Genomic DNA, 24,319 nt, shown 5'->3' on the forward strand with positions numbered 1-24,319 from the left:
CTACTGGAAGATTTTTGATCAAGACTTTGTTTTCTTCCATATGTTTTCATAGAATCATGAAATTGAAAGAGTTGAGACTTTACAATTCACTTAACCCACACCCTCCCCTCCAGGTCCATGTAGAAATCTCTATAGATTTTCTGGCAAGATGCCTATTTCATATTGTCAAAGAATGGTGTACATGTTTTAGTAAAACGCTTAAGTGATTCATTTCAACAAATATTTCTTGAATGCCTACTGTGTACATAGCATTCCTCTGTGTGTTATCAAAGAAATAGAAGACATTTCTGCCATTAGGGACATCAGAAGGGGCATTCCTCCTTCATACCAAAGGGAATAATATTGACTGAAAATTATCTTAGGAGTTAGAAGACTTGGAGAAATAAATATGTCCCAGAGTGACTGGAGAATATATTCCTGGAGGAGGTCAGAATGGAGCTAGAGTCATGAGGATGAGCAAGAGAGGCTATTTGAGGAGAGATGACTAGCAAATGAAAAAGCCTGGAGGCTGCGTGATGTGTCTGGTATGGTTAGGGGACAGGCAGGAGGAGGCATTACTAACTTGTGGAGAGCAATTAGTTGGCAATTAGTAAGTGATGAGTTTAGTTGCTAAGTAACTTGAGATTGTGGAGATCTCAGAAACCAGGAGTGATAGAAAGTTTGTGAATTTCTTTTTTTCGTGAATTTCTTCACTTGACTTTGTTTTTACCTTTCAGTATCCTGAAGGATATTTGGAAGCAGTTGCTAACAAAGAGAAGGAAAAAGAAAATAATAAGAGTGATGATGAGGAATTGACATCTCCAAGGAAAGGAAAAGGGAAGCGGAAAAGGAAGACAGCAGGTTGGTATTTGAGCAGCAGAGCTCCTTTTGCAGCTTTACTTCCAGGCAGTGAGTTTCTGTGGACTGACGAGGTATTCTTTCTTTTAGGGGGTAGGGAGGCCTTTTTGGTCTCTCCTAGTACAGTGTCCAAGAAGACTAAAGTGGAACCATACAAACTGACCTCCCAGCAAAAGACTCTCATCAAGAATGATGAATCCAATGAAAAACTGTGGAATGAAGTACTAGGTGCACTGAAGGATGGACCGGTAGGCATGGAGATTTTATTTTCAGTTTCCCTCTTTGCAGAATGGTGTTTGTTAAGGGGCCCGAATCAACTGGGTAGACCTGCTAGGAGCTGACTGCTGATCAGTGAAATGCCAGTAAATAAGTAATTTGGACCCTCCACTAAGGTCCTATTTTGATACCTCACTGAAATGTGGTATTGAACCCTATGCCAGAGGCATGTAATTATGCTGCAGGAGCCACCACATAGGATAGACTTGGCTTTGGGATCTGGAGACTGTTTCTGTCATCAGAGAACATGGAGAGGCAGGTGCAGAGAGGCCCAGGTCCAGAAGGTTGCTGACCAGGGTGGGTGCCTTATTTATTTATTTAGTTTGTGGCATTACTCTTAAAGACAGTCTATTGGGGATAGTAGAAATTGTGATTTTCATTATTCAATACCTATGAAACCACAGATATTTTTGAAGCATTGGATAAGTAATTTATTTTGATGTGTTCCTAAAAGAAATTTTGAAATGGTTATTAATGGGTAAAAGAACTTGAACATGAAAACTTTTCCTTTGAGATGCAGCTACAGTGATCATGTAATATACACAAATATATTGTTTCAGAACTGAGTGTTCAGATGGTCTCTTATACTTAATTTCATTTCTCCAAAAAGGCTTTTTTATGTAAGCATCGCACTAGGATAACGACTGTTTTTAGTGGCTTCTTACCTGTCATTGTTCTAGTGGCCCTTATCTTCTGAGAAAGCGAGATGATTTTTGGCATTAGATGTTTTATTGATATTTTTTTTAGAGTCACCATCACTTCCCAGTGACTCTGCCCTATCCCACTACATACAACTCTTCCTTACAACAATTAAGTATAGTAGAGCAAAACACATTTAACAAGTAAACTTGGACCGACTCTGTGTGCCTTTCTCCATACCCAGAGTGGGCCTCCTCTCTACTAAAGAGGGTGATATGTTCCACCATCACCCAGACATATCAAGATGATTACTGGCCACTTCATGTGGCCATTGTGTACATTATTTTCTTGTTTCTGCTTACACTTTTCTCTATATCAGTTGATACAAGTCTTGTAAATTTGTCGGAATATTTCATTTGTCATTTCTTTCATAATAATAGCTAACATACAGTGTGTTGAGGTTTGCAGTGTTTTCTATACATGCTCTTTTGCTTTATCCTCACAACAGTCCTTGAAAGTAGATGCTAATACCTCCATTTTGGAGTAGAAAACAAAGGCAGAGGGTGCTGAAATGACTTGCTCAGGAATAATGCATATAGAATATGTAAGTATAAGTCATTCAAGTCAGGTCCCCTATCCACTCTGCCAGTGGTATCAAACTCCAATAGGGGCCACTAAACTGTATATAAGGATCATTATCAGGTGTGTATTGACTTAGAAAACCATATATTAACATTTTCTGTATTCTATTTTTATTTATTTTATTAACTATTTACCAATTGCTACTGAGTAATATTACCATTGGCAATGCATGATTGACTCTCCTGTACTTTGCCACCTAATGGCCATTGGCATACCACAGTTTGTTCAGCTGTTCCCTATTCAGTGGGTATGCACTGTTGCTATGTTTCTAGCTCTTAGCTACCAGAAAAAGTGGTACTATAAATATTTTGCATTTATGGGACTTTTCCTTCTGTCCTTGACTTGGGGTGGAATTGGTCAAAGGATAATGTAGTTTGACTTTGCTGGTATAGTTCCAAATTGTTTTTTGGGACAGTTGAAACAATTTACAACTGCCTTTGAAGTACATTAATATGTTTCTCTTTGTTCCCATAGTTGCATCTCCAATCTTTTAGCATTTTTCTTATAATTTTTGTCAATCCTAATTGACAATGATTTTGTCAATCCTAAAACAACCTTGGGTTGTTTTAATTTACATCTCTCTTATTAGTATTAGAACATTTATATGGTTGATGATAATTTGCATTTTTTAAATAACTGCCTCTTTATAACCTTTGACTACTTATCTATTGCAAAATGGTAGATTTTTACAAAAAGTAAGGTGGTAACTGGGATATTTTTATTTCTGGATCAGGTATTGTCTTAGAAGAGGGCCCTTCATAGGTAGGATTCACATTTGCTATGGTATTTAGATATAATCCAGTCCAGGAGTTTTTACTTGAGTTAAGAGCATGTGCAAAACTCTGAATAGTGAAATTCTGTATATGACTTGATTTTACTGGAATTCTAAGCTTGGATACTTCAGTATAAATTACACACTTACTTATTCCTTTGTATTTTTTTCCAACAACCTAAGATTATTTCACAAGGCCCTTATGAAGTCACTATGAAGGTGTGGGGCTACACTTCTTTGGGACCCAGAGCATGTATGTGATAACTACTAATAAGTTTTCTGGTTTTGTGCTTGCTGAAGCAGTATGACTTCGTGGTAAAAGCACTGGTCTTGAAACTATACTTGAGCTTGAGCCTCTGCTTTGTCACTTAACTATCTTTATGACTTTATGACCCTGGGCAAATTGTTGTCTCTCTCCAGGCCTCCATTTCTCTATGTACAAAATGTGAATCATAATTCTTGTATTATGAGGAAAACACTTTGCAAACCTTAATGTCTTAGAGAAGGGTGAATTGCTAGTTTGTCCTTGAATCACAAAGCCTTTTCCCTGGGTGCTAAGGAAAACTATTTTAACTTAGGATTCAGATCTGAGAAGGACCTTTGATGTGTATCTAGGCATATTCTCAAGAGTATGAGGATTGTTGTTTTGGGCATAGGGTCAGTCTCTTTGCTGGTTTCACACAATCTTTTTCTTAATTATAGAAATTCTTAAATAAAGTGGAAGAAACATTCCTGTGTATTTGCTGTCAAGAGGTAGTGTTTCGGCCAATTACCACTGTGTGTCAGCATAATGTTTGCAAGGTAAGTAATGTTGGTCAGTCCCATACTGTTTGAGATGCATGTTGTATCTTTGAGGGAGATAATGCTGAAGACCTAGAAACAGATTTGACTTAAGGTCCCTGTGGAACTATAGTGTCTCCTGTCATTATGTGTCTTTTTGTCTTGTTTTGAGCATTTGTAGTCTTGATCTTACTAACTTTGTGTAGGCCAGGACGCTAGATTTTTGTGTGGTGTTCTTTAGTATCATGTATTAATAATTGTTAGCAATGTGTCGTCATAGAAAATACTGCCCTGTTGGTGATATGTATTCTACTCCTGATTCTTTCATTGGCCAGCCACGTGATCTGGGAAAGGGACTGAAATCTCTTGGCTTTGTGTGTAAAATGAAGGGATAAGATAATATCTACTGTCCAATTCTGAAATTCTGTTATTCTTTTTAATTCTTATATTCCAGCCAAACTGCCCTGTACTGTCCTTCCGTACACACACTGTTTTTGTGCTTTCTGTATCTGGAATACAGAATGTTCTCTCCAACACTGTTGAAATCCTACCTGTCTGTCAGAAACCCAGCTCAAATACCAACTCATCTTTTAAATCTTCTCTGATCTATTTCAGTGGTAAATGATCTTAACCTTTCTTGAACTTCTCATGTCATTTTATTTGTACCTAATTTATGTCCTTACTGTCTTCTAACTTAAAGAGTGCGTGTGTGTGTGTGTGTGTGTGTGTCTCTGTATGTATGTATGTGTGTGTGTTGGAACATTCACTTTGAGAGCAGTGATTGTCTTTCTTAATTCCCCATTTTCTCCCTCAGGACCTAGCACAATTCTTTGCACACAATGAGCACTTTAATTAGTGTTACTTTACTTGAGTTTGTGTGGTCCTGAGCCTGGACAGCTTTATGGAGCATGCATCATGGCAGAAACTCTACCCTTCTGCTATGAATTCTGCAAGCTTTAGCTCTTCCTTATATTCCCTATCTTGAGTGCATATCCATTTCTCACTCTGGCCATTCATTCATGTGAGCTTTAACACTGCAGAAGAGGAGCATCAGTTGTGTTTACCCCATCTTGATTCTCTGTGTCTTATACTCATGTTATTGTTGCCAAGAAAGAGAACACCAGGTCTTGTTAAAATAGTCAAAAGATGCTCATGAAATGAAGAAAAGCTTATAGGCATTTGTTTGTGTGAAACATATATTGGATACAGTCATATATAATTAAAAGAGGAAATACTGCCCAATTTCTATAGGAAAGATGAAAGAATAGTCTTAACTCTTTAAAGGGGAAGAAGTCACTGTATTTTAAATATTGATTAATTGTATTTCTGATTAGCAATTAGTGGGGTTTTAAAGAAATTAAACTTAAATTAGAAAAAAAGGCATTTAATGTTCAAGTCAGTTGTTTACTATATCTGTCTACACATCTATATACAAATACATATTTATTTATATCTATATAGTGACTATGGTACCTGCTTTTGAGTCCTGACACTACTATTTCGTATTTATATGACCTTGGTAAAGTTATTTAACTTCATGGGTCTCATTTTCATTATAAAAATAGGGGATTAGAGAAGAGGACATTTAAGATCCCTTCTAGTTCTCAAATTCTATATAAATGCCTAGATAGTTTTTCTTAGGACAACATTTTGCATATTTAGGTCTAAGTAAATATATTTATGTAAGCACTTAGAGTTTAAAAAGCAACCCAAAAAGCTCAAACCCAACCTGATTGGATGAAAATGCCATTTCAGTAATAATAAAGGAATTTGATATGAGCATTTTTAATGAGCTTGACCTTTTCTATTCTAGTAAAATGAAGGCACTGTTCCCCGTTGTCCCTTCCAACTCTCCCAGTCACAACAGCTATGATCCTATGATCTCATGTAACAATTTATTACCAGTATCTTTCACAGTAGGTCTTGGTTTGTAGAAGTGCTTCCCTTAGGAATCTAGCCTTTGGAAGTGAAGCAAAAGCCAATACTCTGGATGGTCTGAACAAAGTCCATTGGTGGCTTGGTGTTTTTCCATACTTACTAATAAAGAATTGACACAGGTGGTAGAAGGTAGCAAGGGACCTAGATTGTCATTTTAGCGACTTGGATGTGAGTCCCCTGTATAGGATGCAGCCAACTCAAGAAGAGTGAACAGAACTGAATCAAGATGATGGTGCATCATGGGCTGTTAGGGTTTTGCATTTAGTTGCTGTTCACAGCTTGTTCTTAAATTCTCCAAACTCTGATTGATTGCAGGACTGTTTGGACAGATCCTTCCGAGCCGAGGTGTACAGCTGCCCAGCTTGTCGGTATGATCTGGGTAAATCATACACTATGCAAGTGAATCAGCCACTGCAAACCATCCTCAGTCAGCTCTTCCCAGGCTATGGCAATGGGCGGTGATTCTGTCTGTCAAGCACTTCTTTCTTACTTTGATGGTAAATGTGACAGTGGGTTTCCAGCTGGCTTAATTTAAACACATAGCTTCACCTTTTCCCTGAAAAGATTTGTCTTCCCCACCTTTTTTTAAAAAAAGTCTATAAACTTTGAGGGATTTATTTTATATGTGTTGTGGCTTTTAAAAAATGTTGGATACTGCGTTCAGTTTTTGCTAAAACCTGCAGTTTATCAGCATAAATTTTCCTACTTTTGGTAATGGCTGCTAATGAACCTGACATTGAGTTCTCAAAAATTCCCTCTCTTATGTAGAATGTGGCTTGGTTGCTAGAACAATCTTTGTAAAGTCTGGATTTGGCCTCAAAGGTAGAACTATGCTCAGCTCTTTGGCATATTTTGATGTTCAAATTCTCTAAGATAGTTCCTGGTGTTTTTGGACCTGTTGCTTAGATCAAGAAGTTGTTTAAAGAAAAAAAATCTTGCTTAAAATGGGTTAAGCTCTTTTTCAAGGCCATTTTCTACCAGTTTACTTTTATGTTTAAAATAAATATAAAAAAGCTCTCGGCCTGCATTTAGCTAAGTGCTCGGGGCAGTACAGAATGCTACCTCAGCTGGACGCTTCTTTTACCGAGGGAACTGGTTGTTCAGCCAGATGCTGTCTCTGATCCAGAATGCCATTGTGGAACATACTAGAGCCATTCTTAAGTGCCTTTGGTCCGTTTCTAAAAGACTGGGTTCTTTTTAGCACTGAAATGTTGAAATTGCCAACCAGATTATATTTCTTCCTTTGAAAATGGAACACTGTAGCCAAACGTCATTAGTGTGGCATTGCAAACCTTGAAACTTTTTTTTGCTAGGGTGCATTTTGTTAAGATTAATTTACTTTATCATTATTTTAAATGCATTTCCATTTCAAAATGGAGAATTATATAAGTGAGAAAGTTTTTCTTTTTAAAGACACTTTTCCAAATGAAATTTTTTTCAGTTACTGTATATGAACCAAGAAAGATAACTTAGTTTTAGTTGTGTTTTTTTGTGAATGGATTTTCAGTTTTTCTGACAGTACCAATGTTTGCAGTTTAATACCTCAATGTAACAGGGATATTTTAACTCACTTAACTGCAGACAGACTGGAATGATATATATTTTTTGGAAAACTCTTTCCTTATGGTAGAATATTAATGGATAGGATAAAAACAATGAAACATTGTGTAGGCTTTTTCTAAAAAGTTCAGATGTTTTCTGTACATGTGCAAATTTTAAGTTCTCAAAATAAATGTGTTTAAAGATGAATGTGTGCTTTGTTATTCTTTATAAAGTGTCGTCTGGAAAAAATTGTCATGTTTCCAATATGGTTATCTTAAATTCTGACAGTGAATAGATACATTATTGGGATTAGATACATTTAGGATCCTGTGAAGATTTCTAAACAGCCTGTGATGCTATACTGAGCTTGCTTTTTTATGTGATTTTGGGAGTCTGGTATTAATTCAATATGAATTTATCCAACTCCCATTTCCATTGCACTTACTTGTAAGGAAACCTCCCAACACATTTGCATGTTAGGTAATGAATATATTATGACAGATTCAGAGCCAGAAAGTCCCTGGGAGGCCACCTAGTCTACCCACCTCATTTTACAGATGAAGAAATTGAGACCATTTTCCCCTCAGTTATGCCTCTGACCCAATCTAGTGCTTCTTCAGTTGTCATGTTACCTCCTCATCTCTATTTCACTATTGATACAGCTGAAATTTCAAGAATTTGTTAGCGCTGTGTCATAATCATAATCAGGAGTGGAACCCAATGTCCTTACCTGACTGCATGTTGTATTCTACTGTGCCTCCTTATTCTTAAGGGGTATTAATCATTTTCAGGTCTCTGATAAATTGCAAATGTTAAGTCAAAAAGTATCAATCCACTTAATGTTTCAAGGTGGATTTTTAATTTACCCCTGTAAATCCATTGTGAAGTTGGTCTGGTATGTGGAATGAACCTTGGATAGGGAGGGAGTCAGAAAAAGTTTGAGACAGTTCTCTTCAGATCCTCATGAACAGCCTAGCAGGAAAGATTGAGCTGTTGATTAAGCCAGATGGAGACACTGAGGGGGCAGTACTTTGCTTTGAAAGCATCAAAGAATGAGGCAGAGCATGATCATTTGGATTTGAACATGTTCAAGGGTCAGCTAATTGGACTAAGTATGTTATCATTTTGAAGGTTTTCATAAGAAATATTTGTAATTATTCATACTTTAATATACCAAAGACCAGTCCAGGAAAAATAAGTTTTGGATTGATGTATAATAAAGAATACTGATTTTTTTTTTATTTGCAGTCAGGGGGATCAGCTTTAAAGAAAAAAATTCCCAAGAAATCTATTTTATTAGATAAAAAATACATAACAAAGAGAAAGACAGTGCAGTATGTTTTAAATATCTTTGTGCCATTTCTTCACTTCCCCTTATACCTTTTACTTAAAGTGTAGTCACTAAAAACTAGAAATTCAAAGCTATTTTTTAAAATTGGAAATGCTATATGCCAGTTGGCTCAATTCATGTACTTCAGCTGGGGATATCTTCCAGAATGTAGTGTAAGGAAAGGCTTTAGGAGGCCTGAAAATAAAAGGCATTGTATAAATAGAAAATTGATAATACACTGCATTGTTTTAAAAACAGCTTTCCTGTGAAGCTAAAAGCCAGTGAAACTGGGCCAAATATTAATTTCCCTTTTGCCAATGTTGTTCAATAGCAGTGGACCTTGTGGGTGGGTACCTATATCTCTGGTGCCCAGTATAGAATAGGCACTCAAGCCCTTGATAGACAAAGAATGTAGGACTTTGAATCAAGAAATCTGGGTCCTGGCCTCACTTAGGTCTACCACTGGGTGATCTAGTTCTAGGAGAAGTCTCTTGCCTGCTCTGGGCCTCAAGTTTATTCATTTGTAAATGAGGGTGGACTTCGGTCTCTCCTGGAACAAATTGATACAAGACTGATACAACTTTAGTTGCCTATCTAATGATAAACATGTGCTTACCCTAAGTTAGGCACAATCCTGGGTACTGGGAATATGAATAGAATAAAATAATGTTTGTTGGAAAGTAGAGTTTACATTTTAATGGAAAAGACAACAAGTACAGGTGAGTGCACTCATAAATATGAAGAGGATACAAGTTAAGTCCTTAAATAAAAGGTTGTTTGGAAGCAGGGCACTAGCAGTTGAGTGTTAGGAGAGGCTTCATGTAGAAGGTGGTTCTTGAGCTGTTTTGAAGGAAAGTGAGAGACGAGATGGCTTATGGTAAAAACAGAAAGCAGCTGGATGGCCAAGGGTGGGAAGGGGAGTAATGTACAATTGGTCTGGAAAACTTGTTTGGAATAAGGTTGTGAAGGGCTTTTAAAAGAGTTGATTGAGAGACAGTAGGGAGCTGAGAGTTGGTAGTGAAGGTAAGTGATTAAGTCAGATCAAAACTTTAAAGAAAATCCCTTTGACCTGCTGAGAGACAACAGGAAGTCTTGAGTTGGTTGAGTAGGAGAGGGTCAAATCACTTTGACTTCTTTGTGTGAGATGGATTGGAGAGACTTTCAGGCTGGGTTGCCAATTAAGGCATTGTTGTTTCTGCAAGTGGTGATGAGGGCCTGAACTAAGGAGGGTAGCTGTGTGAGAGAATGGTTTAGTTCAAGAAATGCTATGGCAGGATTGGCAATTGATTGGTTATATAGGGAGAATGAGAATAAAGATTTAATGACAGTGCTGAGGTTATGAACCAGGAAAGCTGGAAGGATGGTTCCTTCTATTAAAAGTCATGTGTGGAGGAGAGGAGGTTTGGAGTGGGGGAAATGAGTTCAGTATTAGACTTGTTGAATTTGATATATCCAGTTTGAAACTGGTGATCCAGTTGGTGATCAGTATTAGGGGAGAAACAGGCTGAACTTTTAGCTCCAGGAGTCATATTCATAAAGATATTTAAATCCATGACAGGAAAGTGCAAGTTGCATGGGTGCCTAGAAGAAATCTTCAGGGGAGCATTTGAAGTTAGGGAGATGTGATAAGGATGATGAGCTAATAAAGGAGAAGAAATGGGCAGACAGGTAGGAAAACTGTCAAGAATGGTGTCATGAAAACCCCAGAGAGGAATGGGATACTCAACAGTGTCTAATCCAGATCATACAAGATAAGAGTGACTTGGAGAGTGCAATTTTAGTCAGTTGATGAGCTTGGGAAATAGGTGCTATGTTTACAACTGGGGAACCTGAGACAGACAGCTTCAGTGACAGTGACTTGCTCTGGCTGATGTCTGAGTTTGGATTTGAACTCAGGTCTTCCAGAGTCCAAGCTGCTACCTAGCTGCCTCAAAGATTGAGGAATGACAGAACAGAAAGTGAAGGCAACAAACAAATGTAAATAACTTCCTAGAATTTAGCTTAAAGGGAAGCAGGGGGTGATGAGATCGAGGACTAGAACTAGAGAGTATAGTGGGAGCTAGGGAAAGTTTTAATTTTTAGGAATGGGAGAGATCTGGGTATACTTGGAGGCACCAGTAGCTAGGGAAGTCTGGAGGCAGCTGTGGGGAGATTCATCAGGAGGGACTCAAGTTTCTTGGAGAGGACAGTAGGCAATGAGGCTAAGCACACATGAAGGTCTGGCCTTGGCAAGGAGAATCTTTGTCAGTAGGAGATGAGGTCCAGGTGTGTGGAGATGAGAGTGGGAGAAGAGGAAGCTCACAAGGAAAGTTTTCATTTATTCTCAGCAAAGAGGCAAGATCCTCAGCTGGGAAGGGGGATGAGGAGGGATGAGAAGATTTAGAAATAGCGTCAGTGGGGAGATAGGGAGTAAATGAGAATTCAGAAGCAGCATTTGGAGTAGTATGATTGAAAAGAGAAACTGAGGCAGAGTAGTGAGTACAAAGAGCAGTAGACTTGGGAGTCGGAGGACTTGGATTCTGAGCTCATTCCTGCCACTTAATACTTGTATGACCTTGGGGATAGTCATAACCACTGAGTCTTAGTTGGGCCTCAGTTTCCTCATTATGACCTGGGCCTTAAGTCCCATCCCACCCCGGGGAGCCCTCGGCCACCCCGTATTTTCCGTGGGTCTAGAAGGTCTTCCCTTCCCTTTTTCATTTCTCCCTTTTCTTCTCAGGTGCTAAGGCCTGTGCATGCAAATTGAAGAGGTCTCCAACATACAGAGAAGCTCCCATCTCCCCAAGCCCAGCCTGCTGTTGTGCTGGGCATCACGTACTCATTTCTCAGCCTGATTGCAAGGGCGGGGGCTCTACTGAGAGGGACTTGAGTGACAACTGCCAGATCCATTCTTTGCACCTCCAGCTTGCCTTGCAGCCAATAGTGGTTCAATTTCGTGCAACCGATAGGCGGGCCCTAAGGCACCGTTGTCAATCCTAGGCTGTTTAGCCATTGGGTTGGTCGAGAGTGGCTGAATGGTATTTGTGGGGTCCAATGGGAGTGTGGCCGGGCAGCAGGCACGTGGGAGGGCCGGGAGTCCTGCGAGCTAGTCCAATGAGGAGGTGCGGTCTCCCTGGAGGCCTGACCAATCCGTGCCCGAAATCCCTCCTAGCCCACCTCTTCGCTGTGCAAGGGGCAGGGCCTTGCCTTGTTGATCGGCGGAGCGGAGGGGGAGGGGCGGAGCTGTCAGCCGTGGCCAATGGGCGGGCGGGTGTGGGTGCTGGGGCCAATGGCGGCCGGGGCGGTGCGGGCCCTTCGCGGATAGAGCTTCTGCTGCGGTGGGGTCGAGTGCTGGCCGAGCGAGCGAGAGAAGGGGCCCGGCCTGAGCTAAGCAGCCAAAAGCGGCTGGCCCAGCCACCCCGCGACGGACTGACGGAGCTGACGCGCCGGGCGGCGGCCATCAGGTGAGGTCGAGGTGTTGCCTTCGCCTCGGCGGAGGGAGGCCCCAGCTGAGGGAGTCTTGCCCCCCAGCCCCCCAGTCCTGTTCTCTCCGGGCCGCGGCCGCCCCCTCACACCCCCGGGGAGGCGACGCGAGGTGGCGGGCGTGTGGGGCCGAGCCGGTCAAGAAAGGGAGAGCGCGATGGCGGGCCCAGCAGGGACGGAGAGAGCGCGGCGGGGCCGCGGGCCTGCTCCCTGCCGGGGCCGGGGATCAAGCTCTGCCGCCCTAGTGCGTCCCGGGCCCGGCCTGGCTCCTCTCCCCTCCTCCATCGCGGCTCCTCCGCCGCCGCCCTCCCCCGCTCATTGTCTCCAGCGCCCCGCCTGGCCGCTCGGGTCCCCGCGCCGGGGCTGGGGCCGGGGCTGGGGCGTGGAGGTGGGGGCGGGGGCGGTGTCCCCGCTCGGGCCCCGGCCCGGACGGGCTAGCGAGGGGCGGTTAGATGCGTTAACTGCCCCGGCCAATGGGGGGCCCCCTCCCCCTCTCCCCTCCCCCTCCTTTCTCCCGATCCCCAAGCCCTCTCTTCCCAGGCTTCCCCGCCGCCCCCAGGCTCCGCAGCAATCCCCGCCGCCGCGCCGGGCGAGCTGCTGTCCCGGCAGGTCGCCCGCTCGGCCGGGGGAGGCGGGGAACGCGCTGCGCTCGGAGGCCCGGGAGCCTGGTCGGCGGCGCCCGCGGCTGTCACCCGGCCTGCGCCGGTCCGGCCTGGCCCGAGCTGGAGGGGTAGGAGGAGGGGCTGGGACACAATGGGGGCCGCGGTGTCCGGGGAGGGGGGAGGGCGTCGCGCGTGGCCGGTGCGTTCTCTTTCTTTCCACTAAGCCCGAGGGGGAGGGGGCGGGGAGAAGGGAGTTGGGGCTTCGTGGGCCGAATGGTGCCTTTAGCCGGGGTCGCTTTTTGTTTTGAGTAGAGGGTTGGCAGTCCCTCACAAAAGACTCCTCCGGTGACAATCATGGGTGGTTCCAACACATCCTCGCAATTGAGGTGCTATTGAATTTTTTTAAAGCCCGGTAACATTTGGAGAAGTAGGGCCTGACCCCAAAACCGCGGTCGGGAAAGGGGTGTCGCTTGTGTCTGCGACCAAATGGGGGTTACAGAAGTTGCGTCCGTGAAAGTGAGGGTGGGAAGGGCTGATTTCCCGTACACACAATGTATTACTTTTCCAACGTGGACGGATTCGGAAAGGTTGTGCAATTGATACATTGTTAAAATACTTGTAATCTTATGGTGTAGTTTGGGACTGTTGGTCTCTGGGACCGGCGACACAGCTCCCGATGGGATAGACAGGAAAGGTTAGCCAGGCTTCTGCCGGGGTGGAAATTTCAGTGATCCTAGACAGGAGAACTGAGTTGGCTGTTTAAAAATGGTAGTTTGATTTGAGAATCACAGCATGCCGGCTAAGCCTTCTAGCTTGAGATTTAGGAATCCCCGAAGTTGAGTCAATCCTCTGTACTCGTGATAATTGGTTTGAGTTGTTTTTTCGGGGAATCCATAGAGCCCTACTATGAGATTACATGAGGCATCTGAATTTTTCTTCCACATTTTTTATTCTTGTTTATTGGAAATGAGCTAGATAATCCTAGGCTTAACCAAGGGCATGTTGACAGACCAGTGCAAGGCAGTGGATACAAACTAGAAAGATTGGAAAGGATATTTTGAAACTCCATTAAATGTGCATTGAATCATACTGTTAAATTACCACATCAGATTTAAATTTTTTCGTAAAATGGTTATACTGAGTAGATGTACTGCTTATGTTATTTAAAAAGGAAGAAGGATATAGTGAGAAAAGCGTCCAATCTGGAGTCAAGAGGCCCTGGGTTTTGTTGCTCACTCTACCAGATCCAGGGAAAGTCATTCACTTTTTTGCTTTTGTTTCCACATCTATAAAATGAAATTTCTAAGGTCTCTGAAATCTCCATATCTATGATTCTGATTGATTAAGAATAGTAAAAATGATATAAGGTTAGCAGATCCTCTTTTGTGAATATTACCTTGTTTCAGTCGCAGAATAATCCTGTGAGGCAGCTACAGGTATTATCCCCATTTTGCAGATAAAGAAACTGAGAAGTAGTGTTCTCTAGTTTCATGAGGAAAAATAATAGTTTTGCTATGCCTTGGATCATATCTTACTGAATTACTGGGACTTTGAACTTATTTGATTCTCAGACTATGTAGGGTTGTAAAAGCTTTTTTAACTTGGGTAGGACTTGTCAGATCTTGTGTTCTGAATACCCAGAATCTACATATTTTTATATTATATATGTGTGTGTGTGTGTGTATATATATGGATATGTGTGTGTATATATATATGTATGTGTGTATGTGTGTATGTGTCACAGTGAAAGGAGAAATTTGGTAAAAGCTGGATTTAAAAAAATAAAATTAGCCAGAGGAGCCTTCTTACTTTAAACAATTGAATATTTGCCAAGATAGGTAAAGAAATCTTACAGTTTGAAAGGGAAAAAATTGAATAAAAGGAATGGCTGCAAAGACTTTAGGAGTTCACCTTTTTTGTTCCTCTTTGCCAGTCTGGGGAAACCTATTCCTTTGTAGGAAAATATTTTTTACTGCATAAAATACAATATATAGTATTATAAAAGAAACCAATTCCATTGAAACACAGTTATTAAAATAATTTTAAAAACACGTTTATGGACCCAAGTTTAAGAACTCCTGTATTAACCTGTTATCCAGTTATAGAGGTTTAGAGGATCCTGCTTTATTATAAAGGTTGTCCATCTTTAAAGGTTCTATCTTTAGTAAATAAGGATTTGGGAAACCTATGTTGAGACCATCAGAAGCCAAGCGCACTTTTTTCATAATGGAGAATGTATGGTCCATTTCATTTACATTCTGGCTTTTCATCCTTTAGCAAGCCCTAGCCTTTTAGATTTGTACCACCAAATACAAGAAGGCACCATTCTATTGAAATTGTGATTGGTTGTTGGAGTCAAGGCAGCAATAGCTGCCCCAGTCTAGTTGTAGTAGGACTGCTTAGGACAATCCTGCTCGACACTTTAAGGTCACTATCTTAGCGTAGTCTTCCCCCTCAATTCTTTATTTTATACTAGACTTATCAATGGCTGCATGTTGACCCTGACTCTTAGCTTTTATCTTTACTAATATCATCTAATAGAAAAATGATACTTCTCTTATGAACCATAAAGATGGACTCTTAACACCTCCCTCTCTGTCCCTCTGTCTCTCTTCCTCTCTCTCCACATATGTAGATAGCTATAGCTGGTTTTTCATCTCACTGTTTTAAGGGGTGGTTGAAATCAGTAGCACTATTTTTTAACTTCCTCAGAATTTTATGATTCAATAATTCAGTGCTTAAGTATCTGCAAACTTGATTTTACACCTCTCTCTGCCTCCTCCCAGCCCACACCTTTTAGTAGAGTTGCTTCCAGGTAACCAAATAGATTTGACATGGCCTACTTTATATGGAGTGGGTGATGAATAAGCAAAAAGGTCTGGATAATGGACAAGAGAAACGTCTCTCTATGAGTTACTTGATAGTTTAACAACCTAGTTCTTTGTTATCGTATGTGCTGTTTATGTTCAGTAACAAAGGTGTAGTGACTTAGGAACTTTTTCTCAGTCTGTAACTCTCTTCATCATTTTGACTCCCCTACTCTCTGACCTCCATCCTTGGCTTCTTTAACACTCACCTTCCATGGTTCTCCTCCTCTGACCATCCTGTCAGATTCTTTTTATTTTCTTTCTCCTTTCCCTCCATCATTCATACACAATTCCTTGGGTGGTCTCTAAGGCTCTGTTGTTTATAATCTCCATGTTCTTCCTGAGGGGCACCTATGGCCCCTTGACTTCCACTATCATTTCTATTTGAATGACTTCAACTGTGAACTATAGATTAGAAGTGTCATATACCTAGTCCACAATCCTTAGAACCAGATTAAAATGTAACTGGGAAATATTTGACAAAATAAATAAAAATACAATAAAACATAGATAAAATTACATTTTTAAACTGTCAGTATTTGACCTGCACAGATCCTTAGGTTAGTTTAGTGTCTCCCATTTCTATTAAGAGTTTGACATTGTTGTTGCATTCTATTTTCCACTTGCCACCTCCCCAAATGTTCACATCTAATAAACTTCCCTCCCTCTAGTCCCTTCCCATGATTTCTCCACATATACCGCCTTTACAGTTTTTAATGGTTGTCTGGGGTAAAGTACTCTTTGGGTCTTCTCTTTCCTTCATTACCTAGATTAGGAGTTGTTAGCCTGGGATCCCTGGAAGTCTCTTGATCTAGGAGTCTATGAACTTAGATGGGAAACAAAATTACATTTTATTTCACTATAACTGGCTTTCTTTGTAATTCTATGCATTTTATTTTATGCATTTAAAAATATTCTTAGAAGGGACCCATAGACTTCACCAGGCTCCCAGATGGGTTCTTGAACCCCCCCTCCAAAAAAAGTTGAAAAAGCTCTGGATCACCAAGTCCAGTTGTTTCTTTAGAATATTGTCATTTTTCTTGTGGAATGTCTTGAAAATCACAGAACCTGATACTTAGAAATGGCCTAAGAACTCACCTAGTTTAATTCTTCATGAGAATCCTCTCTTTACCTCCTTTGTAACGAGTAGTCTTTCAGTCACCATTTCTATCTTTTAACTATTGCTCCTAATAACAACTGTTACATCTTTCCTTGACATCTTCCTCCCCCTACCCTCTTCCCACCCCCAAGCTAAACATTCCTGGTTCTTTCCATGGAACAGTTTCAAGTACTTTCCCAGTCTTGGTTGATGCCTTTTGGACAGATATTAGGGCAGAGAACAGTAAGATGTCCCTGTTTTGGAAACTAGGAATCCAAAATTACAGATTTAGAGCTGGAAGGACCTTAGAAGCCATCTAGTCCATTCCCCTCATTCTGCAGATCAGGAGAAAACCAAAGCCTGGAGGGGTTAAGTGAAGTTCACATTTTACATATTTTGACTTTTTTACCAGAACCCACTGAACCTTTTACATGAGGATTGTGTTCTGGACATGCATCACCATCCTGTACTTCCGATGACCAAATCTGAAATATTTTATTAAGTATGCTTACTATGTATAAAGCAATTTGTTAGGGATTGGGGGGAAAGTCTAAAATTTATACAAAGCCCTCAAGAATTTATAGCCTGTCAATCTATAAGCATTTATGAAGCACTTAAAGGCTGTTGCCTTTACACAAGTAACTGTAATACAGAATAAAGTTTTAGAGAGTTACAAAAGAGTATGGATAAGGTCTCAGGGAATGTCATTATTATCCGTGGGGATCAGAGAAAGCTTCTTAAGGAAGCTGTTGTTTCATTTGGACTTAGAAGTATGGATAGTATATCAGTAGGTGAAGATGGGGAAAGTCAACATTTCGAGCATAAGAAGTAACCTGAGTAAAGACAGGAAGTTTGAGACTCCTGTGTATTTGAGGGACAAAACATTGTCCAGTTTGAATGGAGCATGTGATACTTGGTGATAAGGCTGAAAAAAAAACATTGTATGGTAAGAATATCCAGTTGTATATCAGACAAGGCAATTTGAAGTTTATTATAGCCAGTGGGGCCACAGGTTCATAGATTTCAAGTTGAAAAGGACCTTTGAGAAAATAGATCTCTCCTCTCTCCCCTTTCCCAAATTAAGTGACTAGGGAGCCATTGAAGATTTCTGAGTACAGTGACCAGATTAGGTGGTGTGCATAAGAAAGATTATCCCATTAGCTTTATGAAAGATCAGCTCACATCCTGCTTAATGCAAGAGGCCTTTTCAGGTCCTGCCTGGATTCTGTCTGGTATTATTACCTCCCATTTATACTTTGTGGATTTGTCTTGTGCGTATGTAATTGTTTGCATGTTGTCTCTTCTGTTAATTTGAACTCCTTGAGGGCAGGTACTGTTTTTACTTTTCTTTGTATCTCTACGGAGCACAGTAGTTGGTACATAGTAAAAGCACTTAATTGTGTTTGCCTTTTGTTTTTGAAGAGGTCCACAGGAAATGATGACAGGAATTGCAATTGATTGAGTTGAGTGAGGGAGGGCTGTGCACAGTCACTAGCCTTACTTTCTTCTCCAGAGCCATCTGGAACCTGTGACCAGATATGTGTCAGGACGACTGGAGATGACCCAGGATGTAATCAGACACCCTGGCCCTTTTAGGCTAAGGCCTTTTCAGGTACTCACTTAGAGTAGACTTCTTTAAGAAGTGAGTCAAGGGATGGTCCCTTTTATTACAAAAAAAGAAAAATAATCTAGCTGGGAGGGGAGGACCCCCAGGGTTTCCGTTCCAAAGAGAAACAGTTACCATTGGCATTCACTCTAAGCTTGGAGGGCCCAAAATGCATCCATTAAGTGGAGCTTGGGCAGGGGCCTATTGTGGTCCAGTCTATGAGCTTCAGAGTGAACTGCGTTTTAGGTTTTGTGAAAGAAGGAAGAAAGAAAAGCATTTAGTAAATATTTATTGGAAAGAGAATCTCAGAGATTGTATAGGTTCATAAGAGTTAATTGTAGTCTAGGTTGAGGGTGGGGGTAATGATGGCCTAAAATTAGAATGGTGGTTGTGGGAACAGAGAGGAAAGAGTGTGTATAAGAGATGTTATGGAAACAGGATGAACAGAACCTGGTAATTTCTCTTTGCTTTATCTTTTGAGTGAAATCAGATAAACCTGAGATTATAGGGAGAATGGTAGTGCCACAGACCTGAATGAATGGAACATTTATACATAAATAGGAGTAACTAGGAGAAGAAAGTAAAAGTCAGGGTTCTTAGCAGGTTTAGGGGGAAAAATAAGCTTCATTTAGGACATGTTGACTTTGGGTGTGACACCCAAGTAGACTTTTCTCAGAAGCAGTCGAACTTAATGCAGTAGATTTAACTTCAGTAGGTTAAGTATAAGTATGGGAAATTAAATTCACCTCTATTCAGTTTCAACTCATTGGATTTGGTTCATTGTTCAGTCTGCTTTGACCTTTTTGGATCTTTATTTTTGTCTATTATGCATAACTCAGTAATTGTGAGGATCAAATAAAATAATGGGTATAAAGCTATTTATCAACCTTAAAGAATGTTATATAAATGTGTTAATATTATTAGTGGTAACAGTATTGACATGACCCAGTATATTCTCTATTCTTTCAACATCATGTAGGATTACCAACATCTAAGTGTTTCATTAAGAATCACTTGCCTTTTTTGAAATGAGAAACTCATCAAATTTTAACTGACAACTTTTGCTTTGTATCAAGAAACCAACCTCATCCATGTTTTGTTTAAAGTTGAAAAATAATACTTTAAAATGTCTCTTCAGCTATATCATCGATTAAAAAAATGTCCAATAGAACAGGACCAAGGACAGGTCCTTGGGCAGCTTCACAAAAGACATCTAGGTTGACATTGACGTATTAACTGGTACTCTTTGGGTTTAATCATTCACCACTTAAATTGCACTGCTTCTAGTCTGTGCCTTTCCATCACATCCACAGATTATACTACAGATGATTTTGTCAGATGCTACTTAGTACCTATGTGGCCTTTTGGATATCATGGTGTAGTGGAAAGAGAAGTTTACTTGGATTCAGAAAAACTTGGGTTCAAATTCTCCTTTTGACACTTAGTTTTATGACATGGACAGATCACTTAACCTTGCTGAGCCCATCCCCTGTGTAAAATGAAAGTAATTATGAATATTATCTACCTGAGTTGTTGGAATTCAACAAATGTTTTGTGAATCTTAAATTGATACATTAATATTGTTGTTATGACCTTGTTATACTTCAGTTCATTTGTAAAATGAGGGAGTCTGAGGAGATGATTTCTTTCTTAACCAACAAAAACTGTTCTTTTCTTCCTCCTAACTCTCCCCTCTAACTTAGAAAGAAAACCAAACTCTCACTTACAAACACATATAATTAAAGCAAAACAAATGTCCACGTTAGTCATGTTAAAAAAAAAAAGTCTTATTTTGAATTTTTGAATCTTTTACTTCTCTTTCAGAAGATAGGCAGCATGTTTCATCTGAAATTCATGTTTCACTGGAGTTGTAGTCATCATGCTGATCAGAATGACTTAATCTTTCAAAGGTTTTTTACTTTGCATTGTTGTATTTACATAAATTGTTCTTTTCTGCTTACTTTATGTCAGTTCATACAAGTTTTCCTAGGTTTCTCTGAAACTACCTTCTTCATTATCTTTTAAAACATAGTAGTAATCTTATCATATTCCATAATTTGTTCAATCATTCCCCTATTGATAGATACTCCCTCAGTTTCCAATTCTTTGCCACCACAAAAAGAGCAATAAATATTTTTTTGTAAATCCTTATAGCTTGTTTTGCTTTATCATCAATCCTTCTATTAACCTGTTCTCCCTTTAATTTCCCACTCTCTCTTCTTCCCTTTCCCTTTTAATTTCATGTTGAGTAAATGAATTTCTGGAGCCACTTTTGTGTGTTTTCTTCCCTTCTTTGACCAATGCAGATGAGAATAAGATTCAAGTTATCAACTGTCCTCCCCTTTCCTCCTACTTTGTGTGGACTTCTACATGCACATGCCAATTATTTTAAATAATTTCCCTGAACCTTTTTCTCCCTTTTTTCCCTAATGTATTCCTCTTCCACTCCCCTTTCCATTCTTTTAAGAAAGATCATTGACTTAATAAAACTCCTCTCAGGCCTTCTGACTAATTAGACTTCTCTATGATCCTTGAGGGTAAGGTTCTGAGGGAACACATGTATCACCTTCCTGTAGTAGAATGTAAGCAGTTTATCCTTATTTTAGTCCCATATGATTATTTGTTGATATTTGCCTTTTCATGTTTCTCTTGACTCTTGTGTTGATACTTCAAAATTTCTTCCATAGCTCTGGTCTCTTCATCAGGAGCACTTGGAAACTCTTCATAAAAGTTCATTGCACTCCTTCCTCTCCCCCCCCAGTAGGATTATACTTTATATTGCTGGGTAAATTATTCTTGGTCGCAAGCCTATGTCTTTTGCCTTCTTGAGCATATATATTATTTTTAAGGTCTTAGCACTTTTACAGTGGAGGCTGCTAAATCATGTGATTCCAACTGTGGTTCTTTGGTATTTAAATTTTTTCCTTTTGGCTGTTTGCAGTAATTTTTCTTTGACCAGAAAGTTCTGGATTTTGGCTAGACTACCCCTGGGAGTTTTTATTTTTAAATTTCTGAAGGTGACCAATAGATTCTATTTGCATTTTGCGCTCTGATTCTAAGGGGTCTGAGAAGTTTTAAGATTTCTTAAAATATATCTAGACTCTTTTTTTAGTCATGTCTTTCAGGTAGTCCACTGAGTCTTACATTTTCTGTCCTCAGTCTATATTCTTTCTATCTAGTTCTCTTGTTTTTGAATGCGATATCTTAAATTTTCTAATATTTTCAGTCTTTTGATTTTATTTTGATATTTCTTGTGAATATTAAAAATAAAGTCATCATTTGCTTCTATTTGGTCCATTTGAATTTTCAGGGAGTTTGTTGGTTGGGCAAGATTTTGTACCTTTTGTGCTTAGTTGTTAATTCTTTTTTTGATTCTTATATGGTTCTCATTTGTTTTCCACTTTACCCCTCTGATGCTCATTTCATTTGTGAAAGCATTTTAAACTTGAAACAAGAAATTTTTTTTTTTTATCTCTTCCAGGAATTCTAATCAGCTCTAGCCTGTATTTTTCTTTGAGGCTTTGCTTGTTGATGTTTTAAGAATCATTCTGTTTTTCTGGGTTTGTCTTTAGCATCTCTCCCAATGTAATAGTTTTTTATTGTGGTGTTCTTTTTTTATTTACTAATTCTTCCAGCCTACTTCCTGACTTAGGATTTTGTTAGGATCAGATTGTTCTTTTCTAGAAGGAGTGTCTTGGGCTAGTCCTGTTGCTTTCTTGGGATAATGATTTTTGTGGTATTCCAGCTCAGGCTGAGAACCTGCAAGTTTTCAGTGCTCCAAAAGTGATCTGATCCAAAGGCAAGCATGATCACTAAACACCTACTCTCTCCTCTTCCCCACTACCCCCCTCCCCTCATCCCCCCAATTCTCTCACCTCTGCAAGTATGTGACCTGGGTTTGGGTTAGAGCAACAGATCTATGGGTTACCACCTTTGGAATCTCAGTAGACTCAGCCACTGTTAGGTAGAAAGTTCTGGTTCAGAGTCACTTAACTCTAGACTCTTCTTTGGTTTAGGATCCTGTCCCTAGTTATTCCTCTGCAGGCTTTAGATGGAAGTAGCAGTTGAAATTGAGATCCCACATGAGGGTCGCACAGTCACACAGCTGCTGTTTGCTTCCAGACTTATTGCTTGTCCAGTATTCTGTCTAGGAACCACAATTGCCACTTAGTCCATCCTGGATCTGTGACCCAGGGAACTAGGGAGTGATTGACAAAACTGCCAATATACCTGTTCTTGTACTCTGCCCAAGATTGCAGTGCCTTGATTCAGACCTGGGACCTCTTCTTAGCCTGGTGTATGGTCCTTTTTCAGTTTTTTTGTAGGAATTCCTACCCTGACTCTGTCTCCAAAGTCCACAGACCTCAGAGGGGTCTGTCTCCCTATGCTTTCCTGGGCTGGAAAATGACTCATGACTTTTTCTTGGATTTCCCAATCAAAATCCAGTCTGGGGATGTGTGTGTGTGTGTGTGTGTGTGTGTGTGTGTGTGTGTGTGTGTGTGTGTGTGTGTGTGTGTGTTTTTGGAGCAGAGATCTGCTGTATTTCTCTCTGCTATTCTGTTACCTTCTCTTTTCCTCAGAGTAAATGATTTATTTCTAAGGCATCTTCAAAGTTGGAATCCTATGATTATAAATATTTTGGTGAAATTTATTTATGCTATGTTAGTCCCATTTTTTTGATCTGTAGTCTAGAAATCCTTTCAAAAATAGAAACGAAGTTAGGCTGGCATGTTTTGCTCTTAATGAACCCTTTTTGGTTCTTACTCATTGCTTCCCTGTAAGTGCTCACCAATTTTAAATATATAAAATTTTGTCAGGGATTCAAGACAAATTCACTGTCCTAAGTTTTGAAGATTCTGCTTCATACCCCCTTTAAAAATCATTATAACATCCACAGGCAGTCCTGTGGTATTTCTCGTTAGCCACAGTTTTCCAAAGGTTATCAGCAGAAACTCGGCAATCCTAGGCATTGGTTTTCTCATTTGTAAAATGAGGGAGTTGGATGACTCCTGGGTCCTTTTCAGCTTCAAATCTATGATCCTAAGCACATCTTCAATCCTTTAATTACTTTTGGATTTAATTTCAGTGTACCTGTTGACTAGGTGCTCTGTTCTGCTTATGTACGCAGGGTTAAGTTTTCTATAAACCATTTTTGTTGATCATTGAAGATCATTCTGCTGTAAAAAGAGAAAATGAAAATTATCTAAAGCAGGGGATTCTTAACATTTGCATCATAGAACCTTTCGGTGGTTTAATGAATCCTATGGACCCCTTGGACCCCTTTTTAGAGTAATGTTTTTCAATGCATAAAATAAATACATATGATTACAAAAAGAAACCAAAGATTAGTAAAAATAAGAATGAAATTTTTTTTCTCATCCAACCTCTCAGACGTATGAAATCTACCCACTGGACCTTTAGGTTAAGAACCCTTCATTTAAAAAGTCTTAGATTTGATTTGTTCTTGAATTTAGATGGTATGCTTAAAAATGTATGAATTATACGAAGTAGGAAGAAATAGGTAACATGGTAGATGAAAGAATTGGGATTCCAAAAAAACCTAGTAAGCTAGGAAGTTGAGCAAAATCTAATATTAATGAAATATAATAGAGATCAATATAAAGCCTTGAGTTCATGAAAATCATCTTCACAGATACAAAAGGGGCGAGGTATATTCATTTGAAAAAGTTGTAAGTTTGAGTGATTTGATTCAATGCGAATCAAATTGAGTACAAGTTATTATTCATCATTGTGATATACCAGCGAAAAAGAAAGTTAACCCAATCTTCATTTCATCAAAAGAGGCATAGTGTTTAGGACTAGGGAATGATGGTGCTGCTGTTTGCCTTGGTCAGACCACATCTCTAATATTGTCTTCTGGGAATCATGTTTTCCAAAGATACAACTGATAGACTGGAGAATGAATG

The 24,319-nt window shown here is 39.8% G+C and overlaps 2 protein-coding genes across 7 annotated transcripts in view; both read left to right on the top strand.

Annotated features, from left to right (window-relative positions):
• The window catches only part of UHRF1 (ubiquitin like with PHD and ring finger domains 1), a 42,389-nt gene extending 34,756 nt beyond the window's left edge, over positions 1-7,633 (top strand). For both annotated transcript variants that reach the window (XM_072601874.1, XM_072601875.1), the window contains 4 exons: positions 717-840; positions 928-1,085; positions 3,869-3,967; positions 6,200-7,633. In XM_072601874.1, the coding sequence (XP_072457975.1) occupies positions 717-840; positions 928-1,085; positions 3,869-3,967; positions 6,200-6,346 (528 nt within the window). In that variant the 3' untranslated portion in view covers positions 6,347-7,633. The remainder of the gene's footprint in view (positions 1-716; positions 841-927; positions 1,086-3,868; positions 3,968-6,199) is intronic.
• A 4,257-nt stretch (positions 7,634-11,890) lies between these two features.
• KDM4B (lysine demethylase 4B) overlaps positions 11,891-24,319 on the top strand; it is a 255,670-nt gene continuing 243,241 nt past the window's right edge. For 2 of the 5 annotated variants that reach the window (XM_072601869.1, XM_072601870.1), the window contains exon 1: positions 11,891-12,199. The gene's annotated coding sequence lies outside the window, so the exon portion shown is untranslated. The remainder of the gene's footprint in view (positions 12,200-24,319) is intronic. The other 3 variants (XM_072601868.1, XM_072601872.1, XM_072601873.1) reach the window with 3 other exon arrangements.

The sequence above is a fragment of the Notamacropus eugenii genome, chromosome 4, assembly GCF_028372415.1.
Source record: "Notamacropus eugenii isolate mMacEug1 chromosome 4, mMacEug1.pri_v2, whole genome shotgun sequence".
NCBI classification, from domain to species: domain Eukaryota; kingdom Metazoa; phylum Chordata; class Mammalia; order Diprotodontia; family Macropodidae; genus Notamacropus; species Notamacropus eugenii.